This window comes from Rana temporaria, chromosome 10 (genome assembly GCF_905171775.1).
Source record: "Rana temporaria chromosome 10, aRanTem1.1, whole genome shotgun sequence".
NCBI classification, from domain to species: domain Eukaryota; kingdom Metazoa; phylum Chordata; class Amphibia; order Anura; family Ranidae; genus Rana; species Rana temporaria.
Genome location: NC_053498.1, coordinates 37479400 through 37501507, shown reverse-complemented (window position 1 = coordinate 37501507; position 22108 = coordinate 37479400). Strand labels below are relative to the sequence as shown.

General features: G+C 43.6%; 1 protein-coding gene across 1 annotated transcript; it reads left to right on the top strand.

Moving 5' to 3' along the window:
• The first annotated feature begins 1256 nt into the window (after positions 1-1256).
• On the top strand, positions 1257-8846 carry LOC120916529 (pro-adrenomedullin-like). The gene is made up of 4 exons (XM_040327553.1): positions 1257-1399; positions 4482-4572; positions 5459-5620; positions 7436-8846. The coding sequence occupies exons 2-4, from the start codon at positions 4487-4489 to the stop codon at positions 7665-7667; spliced, it is 480 nt and encodes a 159-aa protein (XP_040183487.1). The 5' UTR covers positions 1257-1399; positions 4482-4486; the 3' UTR covers positions 7668-8846.
• Positions 8847-22108: the final 13262 nt, after the last annotated feature.

The window sequence follows — 22108 nt, the reverse complement described above, 5'->3', positions numbered from 1 at the left end:
TGCAACAACTTGGACACCCCCGCCCATTCTGGGCAAAATCATCGCCCCTAGCACCAAAGTCAAAAGTCTGAGTCATCTTCGACACCAACATGACAATGGATGCACAAATAGGGTCAGTAGTCAGCGGATCGCCTACTACGCAGACTTATTCCATTTATTCCTAAAGAAGACATAGCAGTCGTGGTGGGAACAATTGTTAACTCCAGACTTGACTATGCAAATGCCCTTTACCTTGGACTCCCAAAATACCAAATCACTCGTCTACACGGCCGCTAGACTTGTGACTGGGAAAAAACCATGGGAATCAATCTCACCTTCACTGAGATCCCTTTATTGGTTACCAGTAAAAGAGAGAATCACTTTTAAGGCACTCTGTCTGACACATAAGTGTATTCTGGGAAATGCCCCCCAATATCTATGCGAAAAACTAAAAGCCCACAACCCCAATCGCGTTCTGCGATCCACCAATCAAAATCTACTCCAGATACCCAAAGCCAGATACAAGTCCAAAGGAGAAAGAAGATTTGCGGTCCAAGGACCTAGACTATGGAACGCTTTACCAACCAGCATTCGGTTGGAGGAGAATCACTTGGCCTTTAGAAGAAAGATCAAAACCCATCTCTTTTGAGGAGAAAGGGACAACGAGCGCCCAGAGGCGATTCAGTTCGCATGTTGCTGCGCTATATAAGTTTCTCACTCACTCACTCACTGTAACTAAAAGCAAAATCTGTCATTAGAGAAATATGGATGGTGCCATTTCTGGCCCTCCCTTCTAAAACAGTTTTAGACAGCCTGGCTGTCAACCCAGTCCTCCTGCTTCACTACTCTGAGCCAATGACCTGAAACAAGTGTACAGATAAAGACTTATGATTTCAATTAGATTTTCCCAATCTGCATACTTGTCAATGGTCAAACTTGGCAAGTATAAAAGCCAGAAACATTTAGCAAAGGGAAAAAACAAAAATATTTTAAATAAATTACCGTCTTTTATATTAAAAAGCTTTACATGTTTGAAAGTACAATGGCTTTAAAATAGGAGTTTTACATACCAACTCATCTCAGAATTATAAATTTATGTAAAAGACATAACCTGTATGACATCTCACTCTAGGCAAGGCAACAATCTTATAAAAAGTATACAAAATGTTAGTCATATGCATTGTTAATTGGCATCTATGTAAGTTTGCCTGAGCTGCACAATTATTCCCAATGACGTCATCCCCTCCTGACCTCCCCCTGTTCTCCTTCTGGTCAGGCAGCATATAAGAAGGCACTAGTACAGCTACAACCCAGGCAAGCAAAAAAGCTTTATTCAAGAGCACTTATTCATTGGAGTGCATCCTGTGCCAGAATAACTACACAGAACATCCGAGGACATAAACACAGCTTAGTAATAAAGGTAAGCTAAACCTTTTGCCTTCTCCCTACATGCTAAACATTTTAGAATATTTTCTGTACTGCTGTAATATTTATATATAGCTTATATCAAGTGAAATATTTTTTAAAAGACCATTAATACATTTTAAAACTATATTTAAATACTGCTTCATTTTAACACAATTCAAACTTGTTTATGTATTAGAAATATACCTAAACAGTTAATGTTATTCATTTTAAAATAGCTGTAAATCAGATTTTGTTTTTTAAATACACTTTGAAATGTTCTATTTTGCCATTAGATATGTGCTTTCCTTAAATTATTATTATTATTATTATTATTATTATTATTATTAATTGTGCTTATTACATTTTAAGTAATAGTAGTTGCACATAAAAAGATCAATTTTGCCCATTGTAGTTAATGAAGGCACACACACATTCACACACACACTACAAGTAATTTCTAAACTCGTTTTGGCGGGCATGGACTTGCAAATTATGTTGGCTTTTCTTTTCTGATGCAATATAATATAAGGGTTGCAGCATGCTCTGATATACAGCCTGAGCCTGTCTCAAGGCAATATAATCCTTACAGTTCACAGCGGGTCTGCTTGGTGCTTTCCAAAATGCTAGACTATACTCTATATGAATGGAGAGCTGCAATAGTACATGTGTTCACTGGAGTAATGGAGAGGTATAAAAACAAGTGCAAAGTACTGACAGTGCTGTTGCCAACAGTAAAAAGATGCCATCCTAAATTATCTTTATCTTTAGGTGGAAAATTAAACATAAAATGATACTGACCGAATATGAGTAACACCTCCACTTAATCACTATTATAGTAAGCTCCCAAGTATACATTATGTTTTCATTATTTTGAAATGTATGCAAATGTCAAATTTATTTGAGATTAGTAAAATACTAGACTTATGGGCCAGCCACACGTATTTAATAGACATTAAATTGTCTATCTCTCGATATCAGCTGATACTGTTTGAAAGTGTTGATTTTATTGAGAACCCAAAGGAGTGCTAAGGTGTAAAATGCATTTTAAGAAGGTTGGATACGGTCAGTTTCGGTAGTAGTAAGCCAATGCCTACATACTGTGGTTTAGAACATAGCTTAGACAGCAATTTCCTATTTTAAGCTGTGTAATAATATAGCAAAGGGGTATAGCTCATCCCTACTAAGTAATACGCCACATTCATAGTCTAAACTGATTATTTTTAGTAAGATGAATGTGTAATAGTCTAAATACCAATATTAGCTGGAATAAATGATTGGACAACCTTCATTTCAATAAAAGGCTGTGCATTTAACTATGAGAAAATAGTCATATCACGAGAAAGCCTCTTTATTTCATTGTTTCAGAAGCCTAAGCTTAAAATAACTCAGCAAAAACCTCTGAGATATATTATTATATTTCTTTGTGTTGTTAAAGATAATCAATATACATTCATTTAATAATATAGCAAAAAAAAGCAGTATTGTATAGTAATCTAGGCTGTACAATTAGAAACTTTTTTTGCCTATAGTTGTGTGTTTTCCATTACAAGCTTACATTTTTCCCCATCCAAATCTCATAATGCATAGAAACTACAAGCTCATACATTTACAAAAATATTAAACCTGTTTAAAAAAATATAATGAAATTCAATTGAACTCACAAATTTCCAAACAGAGCATCATACAACGCTGTCCTATGTCTCACGATCAGATGGTCTAGCAGTTTCTAGTATCCTAAGGGCTTGGGTTGGTGGGCATGAATCTTGCATTGATGATCTCAGTTGGTTATCTGTTTGAGATTCTTTTGAGTTAATTTAGAATTCACTGCCTGGTAAACAATTGACCTCCTTCTGAAATGCATTTCACCTGTTTCAAGTGGGTTTTGTATTCCCATAGACTTATATGCGAAAACAAAACTCAGTGGAAGTGAACAAAAACTGTCAACACAGGTTCTTAGACCGTCACCAAGCATATCTATGTCAACTGCTGAATGGTCTTCTACAACATCAAGCTGGACAAAATAGGGCCTGATAGAGGAACTATATGCTTATCCTTTTGCATTAGACACCTTTTAATGAGTCTTAGTGTACCTGCACTCCCCTTTTCACTACCACGCCTGAAACCTACCCATCATTTCTTCTTCATGAAACCTTTCCCCCAAGCTTTCATCATTGCAGTTGTATATTATCCTTTCCCCTTGTACCACACCTGTACACCAACTCCTGTTCTTACCAGTATGCCTGACCCTCATCATATCCTCCTTCTCTCAGCACCTCTCCCAAATGTTTCCTCTTCACTATCTACTTCACCAACACATGCCTCAGAATTTGCTGTCACCATACCAATGCACATGTCTGTGCTCTCCTCCACTGCAGTAATGTGCTCTTTCATATTCAGCCTGTTTAACGAACAGGCATAATTGTGCTAGAGTTTTAGTTTAAAGACATTGTTGGATGGGTGTTTGTCATGTCTAACATGACAAGCAATTTAAATTCTGTTTACCAATCTCAACAGAATTTGTCCTGGCTTTGTCATGGAGTACTTTAAACACTCCATTGGACAAGGGTAGGGGGGAGTCTAATATTAGAACATTTAACATAGCGATTTGACAGAAAGGTATGCTATGCCGTTTTGCTATGTTTTCTTTAGAAAAAATAATCAAGATTTAACACTGAACGATAACAGTGCATTTGTATAGCCAACATGTTACAAAGTAATAGATTTGTATAAAAAAATGGCTAATACTGAAGTTTTGATATAAAGCCCATTCTGGCATCACCCTACAACTTGATTTACTTGCCACTAGGAAGACTTTGCCACCAAAAACTTCAAAATTAGTAGTTTCTTTTGCACATTCTGTTGACATCTTGTACACAAGGTATAAAAAGACTATTTACTATATTGGCTAATGGATCTTAGGCCTTTCTTGGTCACCTTTATCTCAGTCTACTTTGTCAAGCAGCCAAGCTGTTCTACGAGAAAATGAGATTCGGCATCAGCCTTTTAAAAACAATATAAATATAGACCAAATGAAGGAAGTTGGCTGGACATTGTAAGACCTGTCTAATTATGATACTATGCTTTTTCCTCTCTAGCACTCATGGCTCGACGTGAATGTCTTGCGTTGTTTTTTCTTGTGATGACCTTCAGTGTCTGCAACTCCCTTTGGATGGACCACAAAGTCAGGTAAACATACAGCCTAGCCACAAAGATACTTTTAATAGAGTCGCTTTTGATGAGAAATATACCAAATGTGAATTGCAAGATTTCTCCAGACTGTGTTAGCTTTCTCTGTTAACAGGGTTTGCACTTACAGCAATTGGCTTTTTCAACTGTTTCTTCAAATAGTCAATATAAATGTCAATTCATGCAGTATCCCGATTTTCATGTTTCCTCTCACTTGGTGATGTGACAGGTAAATTGGTCAATCGATTCATAGCAGATAAAAAATCAATGCATTTTCTGGGGCCAAACATACTTCCCCTTCATCAGGGCTTAGAAATGTTGACTGTGCTTCAATGGTAACCAGATGCCAAATAGATCACTGTGATTTACTGCTTGGAACAGTTTCAGAAGAGCAGGTTAAGCCAATAACAGTGTCAGTGCCAGTGTCAGTGAATGCAGCAAAGTTCCCCAAAACTATACGGTATTTTTTGCTATAAATCAACTTTATCATTGAAAAATGTAGACATTTGCTTGTTTGGCACACTCATTGGATTGTATGTATTGGATTCTCAGCTCTGGGTCCTTACCCTATTCCTCAGTTGAGATTCCATTTTGTGGAGTGCTGGCAAAAGGGAGCAAGTGTGTCCAGTCACTTGTAGAGAACGTAAATCCTGTGCCCCATTGTTTCTTGCGTTAGGTCATTAGTCAGTGGCAGTGACTTTATAACAGTAGAACATCTAACATTGCTAGGTAGAGATGGCCATTTGAGGCAACATCAGTTAGATAACAGATAGAAAAAGCAAGCTGGTGAGATACCTACATATATAACACTAAACACTAAAAAAAAAAACTCTGCCTATGAAGATACATCATGATTACAACTAATAAAAATGTATTTCTTTTACAGACATATGCCTCCGCCTGTGGAGTCCTTCTTGGAAAAGTTAGGAGGCCCTTCAAAACAGAGGCTTGTAAGAGATGAAAGAAATGTGGACAATTCTGCTATGGAGAAGTCTGAAGACAATTCAAATGCAGAGAACTTTCAAGATAACAATCAGAACACGCCAAGGTAATTAAAAATGCTGTCCCACATGTACATATATGACATTAGTGCAAGATTGGGGATATTATAAAAAATGAAGAAGAACTTATTTTAGGTGGTAGTTCCTACAGAAGATTGGTGCAGAGGGTATGTGCAGGAGAGGGGTGCAGAAGGTAAAAGGCAGCAGTATGTGCAATAGAGGAGTGCAGATGGTTTGATAGTGGCAGTAAGCACAAGAGAGGAGTGTGAACAGTACGACAGTAGGCAGTATGTGCAAGAGAGGAGTGTGGAAGGAATGACAGTGGCCAATATGTTCAGTTAAGGAATATGAGGCCCCGTACACACGAGAGGATTATCCTCTGGCGGATTTTGATCTAATGGTTGTACTAACCATCAGATCGAAATCTGCGCGGAATCTGTCCGCAGTGACGTGTCGCACCATCCCCGCTCTGATGACGCGGCGACGTGCGCGACGCTGGAAGATAAAGACTTCCACGCATGCGTCGAATCATTACGACGCATGCGAGGGAGAGGAGCGGACGGATTGATCCGGTGAGTCTGTACAGACCACCGGATCAATCTGCTGGACAGGATTCCAGCGGATAGATTTCTTAGCATGCTAAGAAATTTATATCCGCTGGAAATCCATCGGCCGGAAAAATATCCGCGGAAAACTATCCGCTCGGACGTACACACCACCGGATCTATCCGCTGGAACTGATCTACAGATAAATCCCAGTGGATAGATCCGGTGGTGTGTACGAGGCCTTAGGGGTATAAAGGTTACAGAATATACATGAGAGGAGTGCGAACAAAATGACAGCAGTATGTATGTGCAGGAGATCTGGCTTATATTCCCACATGGTGGCAGCCCTCAGTGCATGAACTTTTGTCATATTTTTGTTTTATGGACTTTATATGGACTTCCTACATATTGGGTTGCTGTAGAACGCTAAGGGCCAGATTCTCGTAGATCGGCATATTTTTGTGTGGATGTAACGTATCCTATTTACGTTACGCCTCCGCAACTTAGACGGGCAAGTGCTGTATTCTCAAAGCACTTCCCCCGTAAGTTGCCGTGGCGTAGCGTAAATAGGCCGGCGTAAGCCCGCCTAATTCAAATTTGGAACAGGGGGGCGTGTTTTATGTAAATAGCTTGTGACCCGACGTGATTGACGTTTTTCACGAACGGCGCATGCGCCGTCCGTGGAGCATCCCAGTGTGCATTGCTCCAAAGTACGCCGCAAGGACGTATTGGTTTTGACGTGAACGCAAATGACGTCCAGCCCCATTCACGGACGACTTACGCAAACAACGTAAAATAATCAAAATTCGACGCAGGAACGACGTCCATACTTAACATAGGTATGCCGCATGTACGCCACCATATAGCAGGGGTAACTTTACGCCGGGAAAGGCCTAACGTAAACGGCGTATCTGTACTGTGTCAGCCGGGCGTACGTTCGTGAATTCGCGTATCTAGCTGATTTACATATTTCTAGGCGTAAATCAGTGTACACGCCACTAGCGGCCAGTGTAAATATGCAGTTAAGATCCGGCGACGTAAGAGACTTACGCCAGTCGGATCGAATAGAAATCTATGCGTAACTGATTCTATGAATCAGGCGCATAGATACGGCCACGCAACTCAGAGTTACGACGGCGTATCCGGAGATACGCCGTCGTAACTCCGTTGTGAATCCGGGCCTAAGTGTTTGTGCCGTGTACTTGTATTGGTTTTTGTATGTGCAGGAGAGCATTGTGTGGTAAAAAAAAACACACAAATAAGCCCCACTGTATTATTTGAGCTGAGTTTAAAGTATACGGACCTTTATTTTTCAGCTACCATAGAGAAAAACGGTATGCTCCATCAGTCAATGGCCGCGGCTGTCACTTGGGCACTTGCCAGATCCAGAATTTAGCCAACATGCTATATCGCCTTGGAAAGAACAACTACAAAGATGGCTCCAACAAAGACACCAAGGATCCATTAGGATATGGTAGAAGGCGCCGCCGATCCTTTTTTTACAGTAAAGACAGGACTGATTCAACTAAAATTTTACAGACCACATAGATCCTAGCTGACTTTCCAAGCTTACTCCACAATTCAAAGAAGACTTAACCTGGAAATTAATCTTACATAGAGCTGAATTTGTGGACTTTATGGTGTCCTGTGGTTCAAAACCAAGAGCAAGTCTTCAAGATGGGTTTCTGGGTTGTCAGGTGACGAGCTAAAACAGAACCAGAGGGCCACAATTGTGTAGTGATGCACCTGCTTTTAATAGAAGGAACTAAGATTTGTGCACTGATTTCCACCTTAGCAAAACTGTACCCTCTCCTTACACAAAGTGAAACTACTATGCCAGGAGTATGTTTTCCAACAGTAATAATGTAATGTGCTTTAAAGCTACTGTGTATCTCTGTGTGCCAAGAATAATATTATAAAGTTATATTTAGCGTGACGTCAATGTTATGCTTTGCAGTTCTTGTGGATGGTAGTGTGCCTACCGGATGCAGGTGGGATGATAAGGGAACAATTGCACTTGCGTGTCCTAGTGTTTCTTAGGCTTGCTGAGAAGGGAGGAAGATGTTTACGTAAAGCTTAGATCCCCATTCCAAACAAAATACTTCCTTCTTTTCTACCTCTTGTAGTAAGGTCACAAGTGACGAGTATTTTTTCCTTTGCACTAGATATTAGAAGAAAAATACTTGCACAACAACAGATGTTCAGTGTGTATGTCTCCAGTGGCACATATTACCGTATATTGACATTGATATTTTGCCAGACCGATATTTTAAAACCAGTCTTTAAAGCATCTGAAATCCCAGAAATATCATTAAACCATACAAGTGTCTGAAGGGTGAGCGTTACAGAAAACCTCCTCTCAAAATTTATAATTTACAAGTTCTCTTATGTTTCCAACATGGGAAAATACAACTCAGAATAAGATGGGCATTTATTTCCACAATAGTCAAATAGCCAAAGGTAGGCAATAAGCACTGTATGGAAGTTTTCTGTATGCTTAGTTCACAGTAAAGAGGGAGTTTGTAAAAAATATTTCAGGTGTAAATATATTATATACACACACTTCAGATATTTAAAGTTTTTACAATTTATTTGTAAGTATTTTTAATTTAATATTTTTAAGTTATATTTTTGTTGGGTATTAAAGATTTTTATACACATATTGTGTGATGACACATGGGAAATTTTCTGTACTTTGTGAACTGATTAAAAGCAAGTTTATTCATATCCAAGTGGATTGTGCTGTATCTATAAACACGTACTGTACTTTTTATTCTTCAAAGTCTTCAAAACCACACAGCAATTATCAATTTAAACACATGTGTAGATGAATTATTTTTACAAGTATATAATGGTACTGTACATTGCATATTATGTTTTGCCATTTTCCATTCAAATTCAGCTATTCCATAAAAATTTCTTTCTTAATGACATTCACCCAATGTGGATTAAAAAAGTTCAAAGTGCACCAACTCATTACTAACCAATAAAAATCTAAGACTAAGGCCCCGTACACACGGTCGATCCAAACCGATGAGAATGGTCTGACGGGCCGTTTCCATCGGTTCACCGCTGAAGTGGCCTGACGGTCAGATGTGCGTACACACCATTGTTCCAAAAACCGTCGACTTGATTCTGAGCATGCGCGGGTTTTGAACCGATGCTTTTCTGTACTAACCATCGGTTTGGACCGATCGGTCAGCGGTCCATCGGTTCGATTTTAAAGCATGTTTTAAAATTTTGGACCGAAGGACAACAGACCAATGGGCCATACACACGGTCGGTTTGGACCGATGAAACTGAACTTCGGTCCATTCTCATCGGTTTGGAACGACCGTGTGTACGCGGCCTTACTGTATATGTTCCATGCACTTATTTTTGTCATATGTCTTGGTATTAATGAGAATAATTAAATATTAGTTCTCATTTTCACTGAGTAGCACAGGTGGCAACACATCCCTTCCAGTGCTGGGACAAGATCATCCAGCGCCCAGGGCAAAGATGCCAAACTGCGCCCCCCCTCCCTTAGGGTTAGGGTCAGGGCGCCCCCATCCTTGCAATAAACCATTGATCCCAGGGCAGCCACTCCTCCTGCCCACCCCTTGTCCCGGCCCTGATCCCTTCCACTCAGCAGAAATAAAAAATAAACTTTTCTAAGCCTAAGTGGTAAAATGTGATATGTTCATGTCACTGTTACTAATACTTGAAACATAAAAAATACCTCATGCAATAAAATAATCTTTCAAGCATCATATACTCACTTAGGTAAAGTGGGTGGAGGTAGTAAATGTTCTTGAATCAGAGTTCCACTTGTTCACTCTACTGCACCGATTGCGCCACTGAACTTATTTTTTAGGAGTGAGGATAGATGTATCCCAATAGAAATAATAGAAAGTGTGCATACAAACATGAAAAAGGAAAATTATGTTTTCTTCATATAAGCCAATACATTTCTATCTTAAATTTTTCTGGTATATATTAAAGTATACAAACATATTATTTGGTAAATGTTTTCATATATGAGAGTGAGGTTACCTGTGATATAATTTGATATTAATATACTTCAATCTTTCCTGGGGATGTTAATAGGATTCTAATGAACCTGGGATAAAAAAACAACTGACGGTATGTGGGAAAAGTCACATGGAAAAATGTGGACATGGCCAAAATGTGGGTATGACTGAACAACAGACTTTTCACATAAAGGACCTCATGGGAACCATGTCCCCTTCCTCTCTTTGCAGTCAGCACCCTATGTCAGCCATGCTGCCCGCATTCATAAAAAGGGCCCCATATCAATTTGTTTGCCTTGTATTCACAGGGAGCACCCCCACGTCATTCACTTCTCTTCCATTCACATATACCACCCCATGTCAGACATGTTCCTCCCATTCACAGAGAGCACCTTATGTTTGCAAAGTTCCTCCTATTCACAGACAGCACTCCATGTGAGACATATCTTACCTGTTCATAGACAGAACCCTATGTGAGCTATGTCATTCCATTCACAAGGAGAAACATATGTCAGTCATGTTCACTGATTCACAGAGAGCACCCTATGTCAGTCATATCCATCCATTCACAAACAGTAGTTCATGTCAGCCACCTCTCCACCATTCACATACAGCACTCCAGGTCAGCCATGTTCCACCTATTCCATTCACAGATAGGACCTTCTGTCAGTCGTACCCCTATGTTAGACATGTCTCTCCCATTTAAAGACAGAACCTCCTGTCAGCTATACCCCTCTCCATTCAAAGACAGTGCCCAATGTCAGCCATGCTCCCTCATTCACAGATGGCAATCCATTCATTCAGCCATGTTTATCACATTCACAAATTGCACTCCATGTCAACTGTGTCCCTCCCTTTCACAGACAGAAACTCCTGTCAGCCATGTCAATCTTCATTCACAAACAGTACCCCCATGTTAGCCATGTGCCTCCAAATCAAGAGAGGACCTCCTGTCAGTCATACCCCTCTCAATTCACAAACAGTACTCCTTTGTTGGCCATGTGTCTCCCATTCAAAGGCAGAACCTCCTGTCACCCATACCCTCCTCCATTCAAAGACAGCACCCAATAACAGCCATGCTCCTCTCATTCCCAAAAGGCACTCCATATCAGCCATACCATCCCATTCACAGATATTGTAGCAATCAATGTCAGCTGTGTACCAGTGCACAAGTTTAATAACGCCCTTGAGCCTGGGTTCCAAACCACCAAGTAATGTACCAATAAAATGAGTAAGTGCAGTAAATCCAATATTTGAGAAGACTGGGGATTTTTTATTTGTACTTGATCTTGTAACCACTATTCAACTAGCAAAACTAGTAAATACTTGGATGCTTTCAAGTCATCTTTCATGTTCCAAACTGCATTTTGAATTGTGGCACTGCGAGTGGCACCAAGTTTTTTTTTTTTTTATATATAAACAATGTTTTGCATATGATCTTTGCTGGGTAAGTTAGAGGATGCATTACATGTAAAGCTGTCTACTACCTGGGAGCTTTCACATTTTTTGGAAGAAGGAGGCATGTCTCTAGATGGCTATGACTACAGTAGGTTAGGGATAATGACTTGCTTAGAGTGACTGAATGAATGCTGAGTTTCAAGCAATAATTAGGTTGGAAACTACATTGAAAGTCACACGGTTAAGCACAGTGATGTTATTACACAACCAGCATGATATCATTACATCAACAATAGGGAGCTTTGAGTTGAGATCAACAATAAATTCAAACCGAACCCAGCAGTGCACAGTTCTGCATACTGGTGAACAAACTGGTCACATACTGTATGATGAGCTTCAAGTCACCCCCCAAAAAATGGCGTTGGGTTCCACCAAAATCCATACCAGATCCTTGTCCAGTGGATAAGGGTCTTGTATGCCTTGATATTGGTCTGGTGTGTATTTTGAGGGGGATCCAACATCATTTTATTCTTAAAGGGATAGTACACATTGTTTGAAAAAAAATGTGTACTTGAAAAATACCCTCAAAATTCATACCAGACTCTTATCTGAGCATGAAGCCGGTCTGACCAGGAAAATGGAGGCCTGGAAAGCATGCAGCCCCCTCCTAAACCGTACAAGGCCACATGCCCTCAACACTGGGAGGGTATCTTGCCGGGGGGGGGGGTGTGAAGCCACCCCCTTGCTTGGCACCTTGCCCCCATGGGGATGCAAACATGGGCCTCGTCCCCACAACTGATGCCCCTATTTAGAGTTCTGTGAGGGAATCATAAATCCCAATTTAACAAAAGGGGCTCTCAGATATCCAGCCCTCACCCTGCAGAATTTAATATGGGACACATAGTAAAATGTTCTACTTATTCTCAAAAAAAATTAAAATAAGATAAAAACAACCACATCATAGAAAAATGTCTTTATTGTACATGTCACAATGCAATTCCAGCATTAATCAACCAGTGTAAGTCCAGCGATGGAGACTCCCACTGACCATCCTGACAACCCGCCACCACAATGATGCTGACTTGTGGCTACTCTTGACATCAAATGCAGGTCCCCCATACTGGTGCAAGGTAATGACCATAAGTGATCAGTGATGTTACTGGGGATCCCTTGGCCACTTAGTTTACAGAAGCATGCCTGGGAAATGGAATGTAATTTAGCAGTGGTACTGTGTTTTTATGTCACTTTTAAAGTAGTACATCTTAGTGGTCTGTAATATTTGCAGGTTTAAGGCATCCCCAAGCATGTTATTTAAAGGAATTTGTATTTTAGTTGTACCCATTAAGCCTCGTTAAAAGACCCTCTCCTCACTGAACCCATTTTAGTGCCCAGCTACCCATGTACTTTTTTTTAACAAAGACTGCACATTAGCTTTGAGAACAGACAGAAAAAAAAAATGACTTCAATGTGGTTTGGGTGGTGCTATGTTTAATTCCTTCTAGAACCAGTGAAAAGAACTTTGCTTGGTTCGCTCACCATTAGTCTATAGAACACAGAAGCATCCCTGAATAATAGTCTGGACCTGTAAGTATAATTAGAATACTTTATTAGGTAAACTTTTTAAAATATGTAGCACCCTCTCCTAAACAGAGGCTATTGTCTAAATTTAGTCATGCTGGGTGGTCCTCAGCCCAAACTGATATATAGTCAATTTGTTCACCTGGTTTTCCCTTAAACACAGAGGAGTCGTGGTTTTTCTTTGCTGTCAGTAGGCATCAATAGTTTTAAAAATATTTGACCATGTGAGCTCTCTCTTCCCCAAGGGCGGAGACCTTGGGGAAGTGTGTGAGTGCAACTGAGAAACTAGGCCTTTACATGTGCTTGGAGAAGGGGCCTGTGAGCATAAGGTGTCTGCCTGTCCAGAGTGTTCTGTTGCTTGAGGCCCTGGGCTCAGGGAGCCTCAGAGAGAATGGGAGAAGGAGAAGTGATTCCTAGGATGGAGAACCAGATATGACCCCGAGGATTGAGATTCTATGGAGGAGGAACTCACAGGGAGGCTGGCAAAGCAACAAGAGGATCACTAAAGTCGTTACTAGGGATGAGCCGAACATACGAATGGAAAGCCGAAAGTTTGCGCAAACATTTGAACACAGTTAAAGTCTATGGGACTCTAACGTCAAAAATCAAGTATGAATTTTAAAGGCTAATAAGCAAGTTTTTGTCCTAAAAAGTGTTTGAGGACCCAGGTCCTGCCCCAGGGGACATGTATCATAGCAAACAAAGTTTTAAAAACTGCAGTTTTTCAGGAGTAGTGATTTTAATAATGCTTAAAGTAGTTGTAAAGGAAAAAAAAAATCATAATAAGCATCCTTTACCTGTAGACATTCCTCTTTTCACTTCCTCATTGTTCGTTTTTGCTCAGAAGTCACTCTATTTCTTCTCTGTTCTGTTCACTTCCTGCTTGTCTGATTGTTACTGACCACCGTGAAGGGAGGCTTTACTGTGGTGGTCAGTAACGTGCTCACCCCCTCCTGGGAACTACATCTGTGTGGCAGGACGCTCTCTACGTGTTGGAAACTTCAAAGAGGTTAGAATTACTGGGCGTGCCGCAATTCATACTGGGAAATGTAGTTCTTACATGAACGAGCGATGCAAACCAGGAAGTGAATGAGAGAACAGAAACTAGAATGCCAGAGGTGATATAGATGAAGGAAGTTAATAGGTATTTACTCATTTTTTAACAGAATTATTACACTATTCAGGCTGTCTACCTTGCAGACATTAATTTTAGGCAAACATTTTTTTTCCTTTACAACTCCTTTAAAGTGAAAAAATAAAAAGTGAAATGATCCTTTAAATATCATACCTAGGGGTGTCTATAGTATACCTGTAAAATGATGTGTTTCCCCCATGTTTATAACAGTCCCTGCACAAAATGACATTTCTACAGGAATAAAGGTAATTTAAAACTGCTTGCATCTTTAATGTAATGTTGGGTCCTGGCAATATAGATGAAAATTATTGAGAAAAGCGGCATGGTTACCCCCTCCCCCCAGCCCATTACCAGGCCCTTTGGATCTTGTATGGATATTAAGGGGAAATTAAAAAAAAGAAAAGGCGTGGGGCCCCAGGCCCTATATACTCTGAACAGCAGTATACAGGCGGTCCAAACAAGATCGGGACTGTAGGTTTGTTCTTAAGTTGAATCTGTTTGTAATTTGGAACAGATACATTTTGTAAGTGTAGCTCCAGCCAAAACATCTATTTTTAAGCTTTTTGGATAACATGGAGAATGGTTATCACCCCTGTAACATTTGTTTTGCTGTCTGTGCCCCTGTTCAGAAGATTTCACCTCACTTTCTGTCCCAATGAAAATTGGATTTTGAGAATTTGTGTTTTTTAGGGAAACAGGGATTGGTGATAAAGCATCAGTGGAGACACCTTTTTCCCATATTAACTCTTACAGGAGTGAATTTCCCTTCCTAGGGGTAGATTTCCTCTCACTTCCTGTTGTCTCCCTCCGTTTGTAAGTAGGAGTCGTTTGTAAGTCGAATGTTTGAAAGTAGGGGCCTGCCCTATATACTCTGCAGAAATTTGGGCCTTAGGTGTTGTGGTACCAGAACACTGTAAGCCCTCACAGTTACTCTTGGTGGGCGCAGGAACGAGCTCTGCTGTGAAATATTAGATCAAAAGTTGTGATTACACACCCTTGTTAAACAGGGGCAGAAAAATTGGGCCTTAGGCAGTGGTGGTGGTGCCACAACACTGCAACCCCTCACAGATACTCTAGTTGAGCGCAGGAACGAGCCCTGCTGCAAAATATTACAGCAAAAATTTTAATTACATGCCCCTAATAAACAGGGGCAGAAAAATTGGGCCTTAGGCAGTGGTGATGGTGCCCTGAAACAAAAATGTTCTTAGAAGCTAACAACATGAACATTGAGGCGGAATAGGATAGTCACTCAGCATAGGCAGTCTTTAACCACTTAAGCCCCGGACCAATATGCAGCCTAAAGACCCAAGGTGTTTTTACAGTTCGGGACTGCGTCGCTTTAACAGACAATTGCGCGGTCGTGCGACGTGGCTCCCAAACAAAATTGGCGTCCTTTTTTCCCCACAAATAGAGCTTTCTTTTGGTGGTATTTGATCACATCTGCGGTTTTTAGTTTTTGCGCTATAAACAAAAATAGAGCGACAATTTTGAAAAAAATGCAATATTTTTTACTTTTTGCTGTAATAAATATCCCCCAAAAACATATATAAAAACATTTTTTTTCCTCAGTTTAGGCCGATACGTATTCTTCTACCTATTTTTAGTATAAAAAAAATCGCAATAAGCGTTTATCGATTGGTTTGCGCAAAATTTATAGTGTTTACAAAATAGGGGATAGTTTTATTGCATTTTTATAAAAAAAAAATTTTTTACTACTAATGGCGGCGATCAGCAATTTTTTTCGTGACTGCGACATTATGGCGGACACTTCGGACAATTTTGACACATTTTTGGGACCATTGTCATTTTCACAGCAAAAAATGCATTTAAATTGCATTCTTTATTGTGAAAATGACAGTTGCAGTTTGGGAGTTAACCACAGGTGGCGCTGTAGGAGTTAGGGTGCACCTAGTATGTGTTTACAACTGTTTGGGGGTGTGGCTGTAGGAATGACGTCATCGATCGTGTCTTCCCTATAAAGGGAATGACGCGATCGATGCGCCGCCATAGTGAAGGACGGGGAAGCCGTGTTTACACACGGCTCTCCCCGTTCTTCAGCTCCGAGGAGCGATCGCGACGGAGCGGCTATAAACAAATAGCCGCGCCGTGGTCCCGGATCGCTCCCCGAGCGGACCCGACCTCCGCGTGTACGCCCATGTGCCTGTACGTGCCATATTGTGGACGTATATGTACATGCGGGGGTCGGGAACTGGTTAAGGGATCTCCCATTCATAGAAAAATTAGTCGGTTACATCAGCATCAGGTGCTTGGTAGCTGGGGCACAAAAATTCGGCCTTAGGCAGTGGTGATTGTGCCCTGAAACAAAAATGTTCTTAGAAGCTAACAACATGAACATTGAGGCGGAATAGGATAGTCACTCAGCATAGGCAGTCTTTAAGGGATCTCCCATTCATAGAAAAATTAGTCGGTTACATCAGCATCAGGTGCTTGGTAGCTGTTGATCCAAGACTGATTCATTTTTATGAAGATGAGCTGATCAACTGAGTCTGTGGACAGGCGCACTCTGATCAGTTACAAAGCTTCTCCAGCAGCACTGAATGTTTGTTCAGAAAGAACGCTGGATGCAGGACAGGCCAGTAGCTCAATTGCATATTGTGCAAGCTCTGGCCAGTGATCCATCATCAAGACCCAGTAACCGATCTTGCCCCTAGGTATTCCTGCACCATGTAAATCAGACGCTGGTGCCATTGTCGCAAACCACCATTCCTGGCTTAAGCCGACATGGCATCAACCACCTCTGGGCCTGCACCTGCAGAGCTGACTGATCCTCTGCCCCAGTGTGGCTCCTGTCTCCCAAGCACACCAGCTCAAGCACCGCATGGCATCTCTTTGCCTGCGTACCTGTATAGCCCCTTGAACGCCTACGGAGCACCGCTGGTTCCGAGGACACATCGGCACAGGAAGAGGCCACAGAGGAAGAAGAAGAGGAGGGGTAGGAGGAGAGAGGTGTGTCACAATGACCAGTAGTAGCATTTTGGAGGCGTGGTGGCGGAACAACCTCCAACACTACTGTACCTTGTCCTGCATCCTTCCCAGCTGGCAGCAGAATCACCCAATGCGCCGTGAAAGATAGGTAAAGTCCCTGTCCATGCCTGCTGGACCATGAGTCAGCGGTAATATGCACCTTACCACTGACCGCCCTGTCCAGCGAGGCATTGTCATTGCCTTCCACATTCCGGTAGAGAGCCGGAATCGCCTTCTGTAAGAAAAAGTGGGGTGTGTACTAAACCCCCTGAGCCATAATTGGCCAAAGCCAATTATGGCTCTCTTTGCTGACGGCGCTGAGATTGGCAAAAGCATGCGAGTCATAGTAAATGCTTGGTCAATCATCAGACAGCAATGCACTGCGATGTCGCAGTGCATTATGGGCGGTGACGCACCTCTCGAATTTGGCACGAACGCTCCATAATGTTCAAATTTGGCACGAACGGGCGAACAGTCAATGTTCAAGTCAAACTCATGTTCGACCCGAACAGAAAGCTCATCCCTAGCCATTACTGCTCATCAAGATATGGTTGCTACTGGAAATAACTGCTAATTCTAAGAAAGTACAGGTTGCTAGATTCAAATTAAAAGCCCTTTTCCCGTACTGGTGCTTGATGAGTCTGCAAGTCAGTTTTGGGTAATTTGAGTTCCCAACCCTTCTCTCCCTGGAGAGAAAAGCTAATAAACTCATGTGTTTGCATCTAAACGTGACTGGCATCCATCTATACACATTTTCCACTATTCCTGTCTATGGGCCTTCTCCGTCTGCTCCTGGAGGTAAGGGGGGCACTACAATAATCCAATATAAGCTTACTTAAAAAATATCCCTTTATCTTGTATTTGCCTAAAATACCAAATTTTTCACTCCCTAAGACACACCTGACCATAAGACGCACCTAGGTTTTAGAGTAGGAAAACAAATGGTGTACTAAAATATTTAATATTATACTACTACTATAGGTGGGTGGTGGATACACAGAAATACCACCCCCCTATCAAATCAGCTCAGCTACACTATACCTGGGTGGTGGTGGTGGTGGTCACAGCAGCCTTTTCCCCTTCCCAGATCAGCTCAGGGTGGCAGGGCAAACACAAACACTCCTTCAGCCTCTTCCATCACAAAAGCTCAGGTGACTGGGCAGTGGATACCATGCCAGCCCACACCTCCCACCCCTTTATCACCAGCTCAGGCAGCGGAGGACACCGCCATTACAATGCACAACCCCCCCTGGCTGGCTCTTAGCCTCAGATGCACCTGGACAGCAGCTAGGAAGGAGGACTGGGGACAGAGCAGGAAGTAAGACTGAACCAGACCACAACGCCGAGGGTGTTCCGGCTGAAAAGAAAAAAACAGCAAAGGCTCTTGCTGCTTTCGGGATGGTGTCACATCTGGCAGGTGTCAACTCACCTGGGTGTGGAGCGTACCCCCATAGCAACGCCACTGACACCCCTATGTTTTGGCACTCGGGGCAGACCACCTCCACCTCGCTCCCCCTTGGTATGCCCCTGCAAGGATCTGCCTCATATCCTGTTCTCTCTCCTCCACAGAGAAGCCGAGCACCAATATTCTGACATCGGGTCAGCAACGGGGGGTGGTGCCTGGTCAGTATTCACTCCATAAAACACAGGGACATTTTCCCCCCATTTTTTTTGTCTTATGGTGTGAAAAATTGACGATCCATGGTGTGCTGGTGAATATGTACATTGATCTGCATTCATGCTTAGACAGCTTGTGCTCCTGCCTAGGCAGCTTCTATTTCCACCTGCACATGTGCTTAGGCATCTTTAGCTTCTGCCTGTTAACAAGCATGGGCAGCTGTAAGGAAAGGCCTTATGTACAAGTTCCTTTTTGTGCTCGCAAGAATTGGTTATTAGATAATCTATATGCGCATGCACGAACTTGTGCGCACAAACAAGCCATCCCACAAAGGGGCATCGCGACAGTGCACACATGCACCTGTGAAAGATGTTGACGTCAACAAGGCATTCAGTCAGTGCTCAGGTTATGCGCTGCTTTCTCTTTCAGCCTCCTGTGTATCCCGTGTTCCTGTATCCTGATTCCAGTTACTGACTTGTCTGTCCACTCTCTGAACTCCATCTGCACCGACGCTGGCTTGTCTTTGACCTCCGCTTCTGTCTGCTTAATCGGCTTACATTGCACTGATTGGCTGCTGACCCAGCTTGTACCCAGACCATGCTATTGCCTGCTTCTCTGTACCTGATCTTTCCTGCCAGTGTATGACCCAGCTTGCCTGACTGCTTCCTCACACATCCTGTTGTGCCTCCTGTTCTTCAGTTTGCTACCAGTGCATGTCTCACCTGTCCACTGACGCCAGTACCAGCCTTCTTCAGTCTGCCATCCTCCAGCTGCACCGGCCTGCTTCGCCAGCTTGTTGGAGCCATCTGGTGGCTTCTCCTGCCCTGCTGCAGCAAGACTTACAGCCACCCATGCCTCTCTGCACTCCTGCGTCTCTTGACTACACTATCAGGGTCCCTGGGTCAGAGGTGTAAGAGAGGCCTTCCTCATCGTATCAGGCTCTGTTACCAGGTACATGATAGCAGCTTGTGTTTGTTCCTGTGTGCGAGCTTGTGCAGCTTGTACTTCTGCCTGTGCATGAGCTTGGGCAGCTTGTGCTTTGATGGCTGTTTTCCTCTAAATGCACTAAGCATAGGCTTTAGCATCTTCTGCTTCAGCTTGGGCTATTATGACTCTATTTTGCTATTTAACTCTTACAGAGACTCTTCTGTATTGATATTTGTTAGAAGAATATTATATTTTTGGCAGTTTTTTCACTCTACAAAGTTCCACCTCATCTTTGCGAGCATAATGTGTTGATTTAGGAGCTACGAGCAGGGCCGGACTGGCCTACCGGGATACCGGGAAATTTCCCGGCAGGCTGGGACGCTTTGGGCTAAGCTGTGGCTGCAGCGCAGAGATCCGCTCCCTCCTCCTCCTTCCCCTCCACTACATGATGTCACACACAATCAGCGGGCAGCGAGTGTTAAATCTTTTGCCGCGCTGCTGTGAGAAAAGTCCAGCCCCCCTAGACCAGCTCGATATCCAGGGCGCACATTATGCAGCAGTGTGTACCGGAGGTGGAGAGGGAATGTCTGCTGTGGATTGTGCGGGGGCGCGGGGAGGGAACTATCACATGCAGTACACTGACAGTTCCCTCCCCCGGCTCCTCCAGCTGCTGAGCCATTCGGCGGCTCAGGACTCTGATGCTTAGGAGCTGGCCCGCCTCACTTACTTCACGTACAATGGTCGGGACTCGTGAGGGGGTGTGGCCCCGCCTGTTTCGGGGGGTGGAGCGGCCGGCCTCAGGGATGATCGCACGGTCCCACGTTCTGGGCAAAACAACATGGAGGTACAAAAAAAAGGCCAATTTCTCCCAGTCCTCTGCCTGCTGTCACCCAGCCCTGTGTCACCCAGCCCTCTGTCACCGTCACTGTGTCACCCAGCCCTGTCACTGTGTCACCCAGCCCTGTCACTGTGTCACCCAGCCCTGTCACTGTGTCACCCAGCCCTGTGTCACCCAGCCCTGTCACTGTGTCACCCTGTCACTGTGTCACCCAGCCCTGTGTCACCCTGCCCTGTCACTGTGTCACCCAGCCCTGTGTCACCCAGTCCCCTGTGTCACCCAGTCTCCTGTGTCACCCAGCCCCCTGTGTCACCCAGTCCCCTGTGTCACCCAGCCCTGTCACTGTGTCACCCAGCCCTGTGTCACCCAGCCCTGCCACTGTGTCACCCAGCCCTGTGTCACCCAGCCCTGTGTCACCCAGTCCCCTATGTCACCTAGTCCCCTGTGTCACCCAGTCCCCTGTGTCATCCAGCCCTGTGTCACCCAATCCCCTGTGTCATCCAGTCCTGTGTCACCCAGCCCTGTGTCACCCAGCCCTGTCACTGTGTCACCCAGTCCCCTGTGTCACCCAGTCCTGTGTCACCCAGTCCCCTGTGTCACCCAGCCCTGTGTCACCCAGTCCCCTGTGTCACCCAGCCCTGTGTCACCCAGTCCCCTGTGTCACCCAGCCCTGTGTCACCCAGCCCTGTCACTGTGTCACCCAGCCCTGTGTCACCCAGCCCTGTCACTGTGTCACCCAGCCCTGTGTCACCCAGCCCTGTCACTGTGTCACCCTGTCACTGTGTCACCCAGCCCTGTGTCACCCAGCCCTGTCACTGTGGCACCCAGCCCTGTGTCACCCAGTCCCCTGTGTCACCCAGTCTACTGTGTCACCCAGCCCCCTGTGTCACCCAGTCCCCTGTGTCACCCAGCCCTGTGTCACCAAGCCCTGTTACTGTGTCACCCAGCCCTGTGTCACCCAGCCCTGTCACTGTGTCACCCAGCCCTGTGTCACCCAGTCCCTTGTGTCACCCAGTCCTGTGTCACCCAGTCCCCTGTGTCATCCAGTCCTGTGTCACCCAGCCCTGTGTCACCCAGCCCTGTCACTGTGTCACCCAGCCCTGTGTCACCCAGCCCTGCCACTGTGTCACCCAGCCCTGTGTCATCCTGGCCCCTGTGTCACCCAGCCCTGTGTCACCCAGTCCCCTGTGTCACCCAGCCCTGTGTCACCCAGCCCTGTGTCACCCAGTCCCCTGTGTCACCCAGTCCCCTGTGTCATCCAGCCCTGTGTATGGGGCTGGTATGAAATGTTTTCCAGGGCTGGTTTTTACTCCCAGTCCGGCCCTGGCTACGAGTCATATGACAAAATGACAGAAATTTCTTTATTCACCAGAGTAAAACAGAAAAAATCACTACAGCCAATGGGAAAATAATGGATTCAGAAGGAATATCATTTTTCCCATAGTGTCACTAGAAAGATGCCTGTTAAAAATGTCCCCTATGTCCCTGCTCTTAAAA

Coding starts and splice junctions, on each gene's coding strand:
- LOC120916529 (XM_040327553.1), top strand. CDS start 4,487: ATGGCTCGACGTGAATGTCTTGCGTTGTTTTTTCTTGTGATGACCTTC. Junction 4,573..5,458: donor TGGATGGACCACAAAGTCAG/GTAAACATACAG, acceptor TTTCTTTTACAG/ACATATGCCTCCGCCTGTGG. Junction 5,621..7,435: donor AACAATCAGAACACGCCAAG/GTAATTAAAAAT, acceptor TTTATTTTTCAG/CTACCATAGAGAAAAACGGT.